Raw genomic sequence first — 12,559 nt, forward strand, 5'->3', positions numbered from 1 at the left:
ATTTCAACCTCCTTGTGAGGTAAAGAAGTTGAGTTTGCCGTTCTTGCTGCTCCATTACCAGGAGTAGCGATTGTTCCTGACCTGGCCATATTTACAATGTCAATGGAGAGATAAATGTACCCAAAATGACTAATGTGCCAAAGATAAAAGAGTAAAATCATAGACACAAATGATAAAAAAATGAAAGCAAGCAATCAGATACATGAAGTAGAGAATATGTAGTTGTTTTACATACTCGATGAAGATGCTAAAGATAGGTGAAATTCACCTATGAATGTGTGATCCCAGTTACACTACATGCTCAAAAATGATCTGCCTTATGGTTTAAGTTTGTTTCACATTTGCAGGATCTGTAGCAGCAGAATTTACCCATTCAAAGAGGGCCTTCTAATGGTTTCATTTTTTATCTACAACATTTTAAATAAGTCTTTACACAAGTAAGAATATTCCTTCATACAGTAAAAAACATATCACAGCCAACACAAAATTCTAAAATGCTGACGTATTGGCTTATTCAGTTATTGAGTTTCTTCAGGTAACTTTTATTCTTGGGACTGAGTAAGTTTTGTAAAAATGTATATGGGCATTGCTGTAAAAGACTTTTAGAAACTTTGAACACATGATTAATATTGGTAATTTTTGCTGTTATTACTAAATATTTTTTAAATTATCTAAGAAGGTATTAGACTTTCAAATGTACAGAAAGGTACCATTTTGAATGTATTTGAACTACTAATGACAAGCTGCCTTTGATTTAGGGGTTAGGTTTTGAAAATTAACATATTGTAGGATGTTTAAGATAGTTATTACTCTATAATATCAATTAACAATAATAAATTCTGAGGATATGAAGAAATAAAAGCAATTGATCTCAGGAATATAAAAACCATAGTAGTTTGAAATCACATCAAAAATATATTCTAAAAATTCTAAAATCAGCTGCCACATACCTGGCCTATAGGTAAAAGAAAACATTTTAACTCCTGTACCACATAAACCTGATCTTCACCCTTAAATCTGAATGTTTCCAATACCTTTACAACATTTTTCTTAGCTAGCATTGTTATAATCCACACAGGCAACTCATAAAATGGTATTGTGTAAATAGGAAAATAAACTTAAAATTAATATCACCTTTTTCAATGTGTATCCTTTTTGCTTCATGTCCAACATCATGGCCAGCCAGATCCCCCTCTTTTGGGCCGGGTAGGACATTTGGTGATAAACCCATGAGCATTTGATTCATGGAGAGCCCATTCTGATGGACAGCTGCTAGATACAATCATAATACAATCAATTAAAATACAAATACAAATAATTGTCAAGTTCTTTTGAAATGGTTTCCCAGCAAAAAAAAATACATTGGTACTTATCGAAGTCTTGTTCTAGTTTTTCACGGTATATTTAGAAACACTATGGTATATATATCCTCTAGACTGCAAGCTTATTCAATTGTACTCAGGAGAAGCAGCGTGGCTCAATGGAAAGAGCCCGGGCTTCGGAGTCAGAGGTAATGGGTTCAAATTCTGACTCCGCCACTTGTCAGTTGTGTGACTGTGGGCAAGTCACTTAACTTTTCTGTGCCTCAGTTCCCTCATCTGTAAAATGGGGATTAAGACTGTGAGACTGTGCCCCCGGTGGGACAACCTGATCACCTTGTAACCTCCCCAGAGCTTAGAACAGTGCTTTGCACATAGTAAGCGCTTAATAAATGCCATTATTATTATTATTATTATTACTCATCCAAGTGCTTAATACAGTGTGCATCATGTAGTAAGCATTCAATAAATACCATTGATGATGTTGAACTATAAGCACCCAAACAATATCTTTACCTGGCAATAAAAATACTGAGAAATGCCAGCACTTATTTCTTACATTTTTTTCCCATTTAGCAAAAAATCTATGTTACGAAGAGGGATTGGTACTTTCATCTTGATTTCCAGGATTTAAATTATATACAAATATATATGCATGTACCTGTATGTATGTGTGTGTGTATAATATGAAGTTCAATCCCCATTTTGAAGAGTTTGAGGGAGATTCTTCCTCTATCCTGTCTGTTTATAAGCTAGCAGTAACATCTACGATCAATATGGACAGAGGAGAAGGACATTACAGCTGTTTCTAAATAGAAACTGGAAATGTGAAATAGCTTCTGGTTTTCAATGATAATTAATCTGACACTGAAAGAATATGGCTACATATTTCTTATTCAAAATTCTTTGCAAAAAAGGCCATTTTAAAAATAAAGTTTTTCTCAAATGTTTTTTGGAGTCAGAAGAGATAATATAGAAAATTGAAATCTACAGGTACATCAACCTAGCCTTTAAGCAGAGAAGCTAGCAAATAGCAGAGGTTTTGGGTTTGACTGGTGAAAGGATAAAATTGGACAGGAGGGAGAAATCAGTGATCTAGCTCATCTGTCATAATAATAATAATAATGTAATAGTGGCATTTATTAAGTGTTTACTATGTGCAAAGCACCGTTTTAAGCGCTGGGGAGGTTACAAGGTGATCAGGTGTCCCACGGGGGGCTCACAGTCTTCATCCCCATTTTACAGATGAGGGAACTGAGGCATAGAGAAGTTAAGTGACTTGCCCAAAGTCACACAGCTGACAATTGGAGGAGCCGGGATTTGAACCCATGACTTCTGACTCCAAAGCCCGGGACTCTTTCCACTGAGCCACGTTTCTTCTCATAAATTGCACAGTTAAGACTCTAAATCACTGAGAGCAAACTTTAGGAACAAATCTATAAGATTATGTTCTTTAAATCAACAGTTAACAGTTGAAATCTTTGGTATAGTTTTCAACAGCAAGACTATCAAGAAGCAGTCCTTCCTACAGTTTTGCAAGCAGGCAAAACATCATCATCATCAATCGTATTTATTGAGCACTTACTATGTGCAGAACACTGCACAAAGCGATTGGGAAGTACAAATTGGCAACATATAGAGACAGTCCCTACCCAACAGTGGGCTCACAGTCTAAAACAGTCTAAAACAGTCTAAAACATAATGTTGAGAGGTGGCTACTGTTACTGGAATTCAGATTATGTTAAATCTGAGATGGACTTGGCATGATGTAGTTTGATTAAAGTTCAGAATGGTGACCTGTTAAAGTATGAGACCTACGGATTCTGTCTGAAGAGCTCTCAGTCCGGGCTGGGGAGCTGGAAACGCTGCTGCTGCGATGAGAGGAGGGATGGCTTCCTGGTCTTCTGCCCTCTTCAAGGGACGGGGCTGGGGAGGGACTGTCTGGAACTCGTTCCTAGATCCCCACAGGAGAAATGAGAAATGTTTAATGTGATGGCTTTGCTGATCAAATGGGTCACATTGCCTCTCCAATAAAAATAGCTTTATTGCAAATGAACAAAATTAGTATTACCTAGGTTTTTCAAAACCCATAGCTTTAGGAATGTAGTCACATAATGTGCATCTGGAGTAATAATAATGTTGGTATTTGGTAAGTGCTAACTATGTGCCAAGCACTGTTCTAAGTGCTGGGGTAGATACAAGGTAATCGGGTTGCCCCATGTGGGGCTCACAATCTCAATCCCCATTTTACAGATGAGGTAACTGAGGCACAGAGAAGTTAAGAAGCAGCATGGCTCAGTGGAAGGAGCCCGGGTTTGGGAGTCAGAGGTCATGGGTTCTAATCCTGACTACACCATGTGTCTACTGTGTGACCCTGGGCAAGTCACTTAACATCTCTGAGGCTCAGTTACCTCATCTGTCAAATGGGGATTAAGAGTGTGAGCCCCACGTGGGACAACCTGATCACCTTGTATTCCCCCAGCGTTTAGAACAGTGCTTCGCACATAGTAAGCGCTTAACAAATGCCATTATTATTATTACTAAGTGACTTGCTCAAGGTCCCACAGCAGACAAATGGCAGAGTCTGGATTAGAACCCACAACCTGTGACTCCCTAGCCTGCGCTCTTTCCACTAAGCCACGCTGCTTCTATTTACAGATATATATATACTATATACATATACTATATATACACTATATATACACTATATATACTGTATATACATATACTATATATATTATATATACTATATATATACTATATATATACTATATATGCTATATATATATATATATAGTAAGCACTTAGTACAGTGCCTGGCACATAGTAAGTGCTTAACAAATACCATAATAATACACATGCATTCCTATATCTGGGTGGTTAGATTTATATCACCAACAGCACCAACAATATCTGATTTTCAAGCCATTAGGAGAAAGTGAATGTATAAATAAAAGTAAGCTTCAGTACCGTATAATCATACTTTTGTAATGATAGTAGTTGTCGTTAAACGCTTACTATGTGCCAAGCACTGCACTTAGCGCTGGACGAGATGGAAGGTAACCAGGTTGTCCCACATGGAGCTCATAGTCTTAATCCCCATTTTACAGATGAGGTAACTGAGGCACAGAGAAGTTAAGTGACTTGCCGAAAGTCACACAGTTGACAAGTGGAATTAGAACCCACAATGCCTGACTCCCAAGGTCGTGCTCTCTCCACTAAGCCACTACTGTGACAAAGTATCAAATGACTAGTTATGAAAATACAGTCTGTTACTTTAATGCAGAGGAACTGTAAACCTTTTTTTAATCTAGTCATATTTCATATATACTAAAGAGCCAAATTTTAAGGAATGTTTACTTAGATTACCCTGTTTTTGTTGTTTTGGTTCTGCTTTTACATACAGTACATTACAGTGTCAATCGATCAGTGGTATTTATTGAATATTTACCGTGTGCAGAGCACTGAACTAAGTGCTTGGGAGCGTACAGTAGAGTAAGTAGATAATTTCCCTGCTCTGTTGTTATTTATAAAATTATGCAGAGAGTATGGACAGGGTGAACAAGGGATTGTTTTTCACAAAGTGATAACTGACTAGAGATAATCTAATTCCCCTTTGAGACAGTAGGCTTAAAAACCACAGCAAAAAATGATTCACTCAGTAGATGGTAAACATACAAACTTAGTACTACAATCAGAAATGCTATAGGGTCTAGAAAGTTTCAGAAAGGATTTATCTGGATCAATTTCAATACTATTTACTGAATGTTTATTATGTGCAGACTTCTATATTTTGCATCTGGGAAAATATAAAAGAAGCCAAATGCATGATTCCTACAAAATAGGGGGAAACAAGAGTCATTTAAGTATCATTAAATGTCAAACATAAACATGAGATAATATGTATGAATGAATGAGTGAATGAATGAATGAATAGTAAAAAAGAAATAAAACTGTCAGAAAAATTAGGAAAGATGAAATTTAGGGGGTCTTATAAAGAGGTCAGCCTTAAAGAGGATATAATAAAGAGGACAACCTTAATTGTCCCTCCCAAATATTCTTTCAAGGTACATAATAATAGACTGGATAGGGTTCCACATTAGCCAGCTGGATATCTTTTCACTAAAGAAGTAACTCTATCTGATACTTCTGTTAGACAGAGGCATCACAGCTGAAGTGTTGTGCTTTAAATTCCTTTCAAACAAGCCTGGTAAAGAGGCTGGTAATAAAATTGCAGGGAAGAAAAGGACAGGAAAACCTACAAAATCCTGGGTGCAACAGGACTGATTTCACCTGAAGTTCTCAGAAGCCACGGGGACACTGAGAGAAGAGTTTGCCCTCCCCAGCAACAGTGGGAGAGATTCATCCCTTTTCTGAGGGAACTTGATCCATAGTTCAATTCATCCTGAAACTCTGCTAGAAGAAATTTCCCATTTAGTGATGTCATTTTCCATCTGCTTCATCAATATCAAGGGTAAAAAGGAGGTTGGGTAAAATGAATTTGGGGTTGTTTCATCCTAAATCGTGTTCCATCCCCTTGGTCCAAACAAAAGATTTAGTGTGTCCATGTGGTCTAGCATGTAGTAAGTGCCCTTTGCAACCAGGCAATCAAGCTTTCTATTTGAAACTTTAAACCTCAATGCTTTTAAATATGTAATTCTGGAAAACCTCACCCTTTTTATCTCTATTAAGATGGTATTTTTTGATCATTATTCCATTTGGAAATCTGACTAAGCCTCAATTACTAGGGCCTTTGCAGAGATATCTTGGACATCTATAACCTCCTTTCTTTTGGATTGCTCAATGTAGGGTGATCAAAATTAGTTTACTTGGTGTTGTACAGTAAAATGGCTCTATCTCAATCTCCCAAAGCAAAACGTTCTGATTTGGATATCTTCATTGCAGGTTTCCTGGCTACTCTCTGAACCCAGTTTCCCTTTCTGCCCACACAGTGCCACTATCTGGATGCGGTGCCCATGTCCCCAAAGTCAGGAGCCAGAAGTCTGGGCCTGATCAAAGTAGGATGGGAAGAGAGCTGGTGGCAGGAGAGGAGAAAAGAGTCCTGGAGGAGGAGAAACTCCAAAGCTCTGCCTCACCCCTCCTTCTTCTTCTCCTCCTCTACTGTTGTCTACTCTCTCTGTTCTGTGTTGATCCACTCCGCGGTGTGATCACCATCTAATAATAATAACAATAATAATAATGATGGTGTTTGTTAAGCATTTACTATGTGTCCTGACACTGTACTAAGCCCTGGGGTAGAAACAAGGAAATCGGTTTGGACAAAGTCCCTGTCCCAAATGGGGCTCACTGTCTCAGTCTCCATTTTAAGGGTGAGGTCACTAAGACACCAAGAAGTGAAGTGACTTGCCCAAGGTCACACAGCAGACAAGTGGAGGAGCCGCGATTAGACTTTCTGATTCCCAGGTCCACTATTCATTCATTCATTCATTCATTCAATCGTATTTATTGAGTGCTTACTGTGTGCAGAGCACGGTACTAAGTCCTTGGGAAGTACAAGTTGGCAACATCTAGAGACGGTCCCTACCCAACAATGGGCTCACAGTCTAGAAGGGGGAGACAGACAACAAAACAAAACATGTGGACAGGTGTCAAGTCATCAAAACAAATAGGATTAAAGCTAAATGCACATCATTAACAAACTAAATAGAATAGTAAATCTGTACAAGTAAAATAAATAGAGTAGTAAATCTGTACAAACATATATACAGGTGCTGTGGGGAGGGGAAGGAGGTAGGGCCGGGGGGATGTCATGCGGGGAAGAGGGGAGCAGTGGCAGGGAGGATGTGTTAGGTGCCTAGGGTTGGGGAAGGGTGGCAGTTTTGGGTGTGAGAGGAGGGTAATAATGATCAGATTCTGGGCAAATAAAAAGGGAGAAAGGGAGAACAAACAGGGATGGCTCTCAATGATGTTTGTATATCTATTATTCTATTTATCTATTTTGATGCTGTTGATGCCTGTCTACTTGTTTTGTTTTGTTGTCTGTCTCCCCTTCTAGACTGTGAGCCCCTTGTTGGGTAGAGATTGTCTCTATCTGTTGCTGAATTGTATTTTCCAAGAGCTTAGTACAGTGCTCTGCACACAGTAAGCTCTCAGTAAATACGATTGAATGAATGAATGAATTAATTAATTAATGGGATTAGGTTTATGGGTCTTGACAGGAAAGGAGTTGAGTATCAACTTCTGAGAGGCTCCTAGAGAAGTGAAATTAGTTCTGGATGCTAAAAATATTAACAGTGGAGTATTTCTTTTTCCATTATTGGTATAAAAATACAATAAAATTAAAAATAAACCTAAAACAGATACATTTTCTCATATATTTTCTTTAGTTTCACTAAAAAATTTGACTAGAAAAGTAAGATTTATTTGCAACTGTTAATATACTAAGAAGGTCCAAATGAAGGCTTTTATGATATCAATTAATTTGCTAGAAAAAAGCTGTTAGAGTGTAGTTTTCTGAATACTTTTATTGCCCAGCATTTTTGTAAATTTCTAGGGAAGTGTTTAAAAAAAGATAATAAATTTCAGCAGCATAACAATTGCAGTTGTAGCTGTTCTAAAGCAGAGTGGGTCAGGTTGTATGTGAAAAGTTATTTTTTTCTAACATTATCACATTTTCATGTGTTCCATTAGCACCCCTTCAAAATGTATTATGACAGGAAATCCGGTTTTGAAATGAAAAGCTTTAAAGGAACTGATATTTTTCAAGAATGCACATTCTTTATTCTAGCTACAGGAACCTGGAAATATACTTAGAAGGAAGATCATTCAGTTAACATACACACATTTAAAAACAACCGAATGAAAAAAAATGCTAAACTTCTCTCAAGGTATAAAAAAAAATATTAAGGAAAGATGGAAAAATGAACAGTTTTATAAAGAGTTCATAATCCATTTCCCATGATAGTTTTAGCCAGAATATATGAAATTATTTTCAAGATTATTGTCATAAAAGCTTTCTGAAGATGTAGCATTGTTTTAATAGTTAACTTATGTAGGTAGCTGAATGTTGTCATACAAAAACAAGAACAGGTATATGGTTCCCATTTGCTGGTTTATAGAGTTGGTTTAATTGGTCTGCTTACCTATATTGAGGCTTATTCAGAGACTACATTTTAAAGTATATCTGCAAGATGGAATACTCCTTAAACAAAGTTTATATGACTTTGATTCTTCAACTAACATATGGATTTGATTTTTTTTTTTATTTAGGTCATTCACAACTTGGACATCTTAGACATTTAGTTTTAACAAATAACTGCAAATACATTCATTTTTCAATACTATTGAGGAAAGCAGTTCAAAAGTAGTTGAATCTGCAAATTCTAAATTGTGCTTTGAAAAATTGGTTAGCAGCTGCCACATAGTAACCCTTTCAAACCTGACGGAAAACGAAGGCTTCGACTTCGATCTCCATGCGGATGATTGCCAAATCTACATCTCCAGCCATGATCTCTCTCCTTCTCTACAGCCTCGCATTACCACCTGCCTTGTCGGGATATCTCTACTTGGATGTCCCACCTACACCTCAAACTCAACGTGCAAGACAGAACTCTGTATCTTCCCATCCAAACCCTGTGTTTCCCCTTCTTCCATGTCACTGTACACCCTCCCTCTCACAAGCCTTGGTGTTATCCTCGATTTATTAACCTCATTCAACCCACATATTCAATCTGTCACTAAGTCCTAATGGTTCAGTACTAATAACAGCGCTAAAATCTGTCCTTTACTCTCCATCCAAACTGCTACCATATACAAGCACTTATCCTATCTGCCTTGGTTATTGTATCAGCCTTCTTGCTGATGTCTCTGCCTCCTGCCTCTTCCCACTCCAATTTATATTTCAGTCTCCACTTCACTCTGCTTCCTGGATCATTTTTCTACACAAATGTTCAGTCTATGTTTCCCCACTCCTTAAGAACCTCCAGTGGTTGCCCATCCATCCCCTGCATCAAACAGAAAAACTCTTTACGACATCGGCTTTAAAGCATTCAATCACCTTGCTCCCTCCTACTATACCTCACTGGTCTCCCATTACAACTTAACCTACATACTTTGTCAACCTACTCACTATTTCCCGATCTCATCAACTCTCACCACTTCCTGTCTATGGCCTGGAACATCCTCCCTCTTCATACTCACTTTCCCCACCTTCAAAACCTTATTGAAGGCACATCTCCTCCAAGAGACCTACCCTAGCTCAGCCCTAATTTCTCTTCTTCCATTACCATCTGAATCACCCTTTCACTTGCATTTGCTACCTTCATTAGCCCCCTTCCTCAGCCCCCATCACTTGCATAAATATCCCTAATTTTTTTTATGTTAATCAATCAATCAATCAATCAATCAATCGTATTTATTGAGCGCTTACTATGTGCAGAGCACTGTACTAAGCGCTTGGGAAGTACAAATTGGCATCACATAGAGACAGTCCCTACCCAACAGTGGGCTCACAGTCTAAAAGGGGGAGACAGAGAACAGAACCAAACATACCAACAAAATAAAATAAGTAGGATAGAAATGTACAAGTAAAATAAATAAATAAATAAATAAATAGAGTAATAAATATATACAACCATATATACATATATACAGGTGCTGTGGGGAAGGGAAGGAGGTAAGACGGGGGGATGGAGAGGGGGACGAGGGGGAGAGGAAAGAAGGGGCTCAGTCTGGGAAGGCCTCTTGGAGGAGGTGAGCTCTCAGCAGGGCCTTGAAGGGAGGAAGAGAGCTAGCTTGGCGGATGGGCAGAGGGAGGGCATTCCAGGCCCGGGGGATGACGTGGGCCGGGGGTCGATGGCGGGACAGGCGAGAGCGAGGTACAGTGAGGAGATTAGTGGTGGAGGAGCGGAGGGTGCGGGCTGGGCAGTAGAAGGAGAGAAGGGAGGTGAGGTAGGAGGGGGCGAGGTAATGGAGAGCCTTGAAGCCCAGGGTGAGGAGTTTCTGCCTGATGCGCAGATTGATCGGTAGCCACTGGAGGTTTTTGAGGAGGGGAGTAATATGTCCAGAGCGTTTCTGGACAAAGATAATCCGGGCAGCAGCATGAAGTATGGATTGAAGTGGAGAGAGACATGAGGATGGGAGATCAGAGAGAAGGCTAGTGCAGTAGTCCAGACGGGATAGGATGAGAGCTTGAATTAGCAGGGTAGCAGTTTGGATGGAGAGGAAAGGGCGGATCTTGGCAATGTTGCGGAGCTGAGACCGGCAGGTTTTGGTGACGGCTTGGATGTGAGGGGCGAATGAGAGAGCAGAGTCGAGGATGACACCAAGGTTGCGGGCTTGTGAGACGGGAAGGATGGTAGTGCCGTCAACAGAGATGGGAAAGTCAGGGAGAGGACAAGGTTTGGGAGGGAAGACAAGGAGCTCAGTCTTCGACATGTTGAGCTTTAGGTGGCGGGCGGACATCCAGATGGAGATGTCCTGAAGGCAGGAGGAGATGCGAGCCTGGAGGGAGGGGGAGAGAGCAGGGGCAGAGATGTAGATCTGGGTGTCATCAGCGTAGAGATGATAGTTGAAGCCGTGGGAGCGAATAAGGTCACCAAGGGAGTGAGTGTAGATTGAGAACAGAAGGGGACCAAGCACTGAACCTTGGGGAACCCCCACAGTAAGAGGATGGGAGGGGGAGGAGGAGCCTGCAAAAGAGACTGAGAAAGAACGACCGGAGAGATAAGAGGAGAACCAGGAGAGGATGGAGTCTGTGAAGCCAAGGTCAGATAACGTGTGGAGGAGAAGGGGGTGGTCCACAGTGTCAAAGGCAGCTGAGAGGTCGAGGAGGATTAGGACAGATGTGTCCTTGTCCTCTAGACTGTAATCTCACTGTGGGCAAAGAACATATCTACCAAGTCTGTTATATTGTACTTTCCCAAGTAAGTGCTCAATCAAAATATTGATTGACTAACTTTTAACATGGAACAAAGTATCTTTCTTGATAAATATAAATTCTAGCATAGAGTTATAACAGTCTGCGAATTCCACTGTTGCCTTTGTAGAGGGAATAGGGGGATTCTTTCCATGTGCATAAATGGTGGGAATAATTTCATATACTATGCTTCCTAACATAACTAACTTTTCATTCTAATGATCTACTGTGTAGTTAATGCTTAGTACAGTGCTCTGCACACAGTTAAGTTCTCAATAAATATGAATGAATGAACTTAAATTTTTTAACAGTCAGTCTTTATAATTTTCAAGTACTTTTGGGACCAGATGAAGCAATCAATCAATCAATCATACCTATTGCATGCTTACCGTGTGCAGAACACTGTACCAAGCACTTTGGAGAGTCAATATAACGGACACATTCACACTCTCCATGGGTAATATCAATCAACCAATCATATGTATCGCTTATAGTGTGGAAAGAGTACTTTAGTAGGTACTTGAGAAACTGCAATACAGTAGATTCGGTAGACATGATTCCTACCACCAAAGAGATTACATTCCAGTGGGGAAGACAAACACTAAAATACAGTACAGATAGGAGTATAAACTTACACAGTTATATAAATGTACAGAATTTGTAGAGTAAAAAAATAAGTACAAAAGTTCTAACTTGTGTGCATGCTTAGGTGGTGGCATCTATATCCTTGTCATTTACAAGGATGCTTCAGTCCTGAAGCGCTATGTGCATTTCACTACATCTAAAGGCACACATTCAAGAAAACACAGTGAAGCAGCGTGGTATAGTGGATAGAGCATGGGCCTGGGAATCAGAAGGTCATGGGTTCTAATCCCAGCTCCACCACTTGTTTGCTGTGTGACCTTAGGCAAGTCACTTCACTTCTCTGTGCCTCAGTTATCTTATCTGTAAAGTGGGGAATAAGATTGTGAGCCCTATGTGGGACAGGGACTGTGTTCAACATGAATTGCTTGTATCCACCCCAGTACAGTAAGAACTTAACAAGTACCATAATAATACTATATTATAATGTAGTGTAGTATATAGTATTATTAATAAAACACGCAAATGATTGTAAGTGATTCTCCAAATCAGCTAAATATAATGGGCTGTCAATAACTTGAAAGAAAATTAAGGTAACAAAACCCTGCACCGGAAAAGCTGTGCGCACCACCAAAAATCTATACTGTAACAAAATTAAACACTATTACTAAATTATGTTATCTAAACAGCATACTAACCAACAATCTAATGACTGAACAAGACAAGGAAATAGAAACTAGAATCTAAATAGGAAAAACAAGAGCACCATCTTCTTTAAGCT

General features: G+C 39.3%; 1 protein-coding gene across 1 annotated transcript in view; it reads right to left on the reverse strand.

Moving 5' to 3' along the window:
• Positions 1-12,559, reverse strand: part of DACH1 (dachshund family transcription factor 1) — a 487,827-nt gene that overhangs the window by 132,989 nt on the left and 342,279 nt on the right. The window contains 2 exon segments of the mRNA XM_038741718.1: positions 1,135-1,269; positions 3,138-3,273. Coding sequence (XP_038597646.1) covers positions 1,135-1,269; positions 3,138-3,273 — 271 coding nt within the window.

Source organism: Tachyglossus aculeatus, chromosome 2 (genome assembly GCF_015852505.1).
Source record: "Tachyglossus aculeatus isolate mTacAcu1 chromosome 2, mTacAcu1.pri, whole genome shotgun sequence".
Lineage (NCBI taxonomy): Eukaryota > Metazoa > Chordata > Mammalia > Monotremata > Tachyglossidae > Tachyglossus > Tachyglossus aculeatus.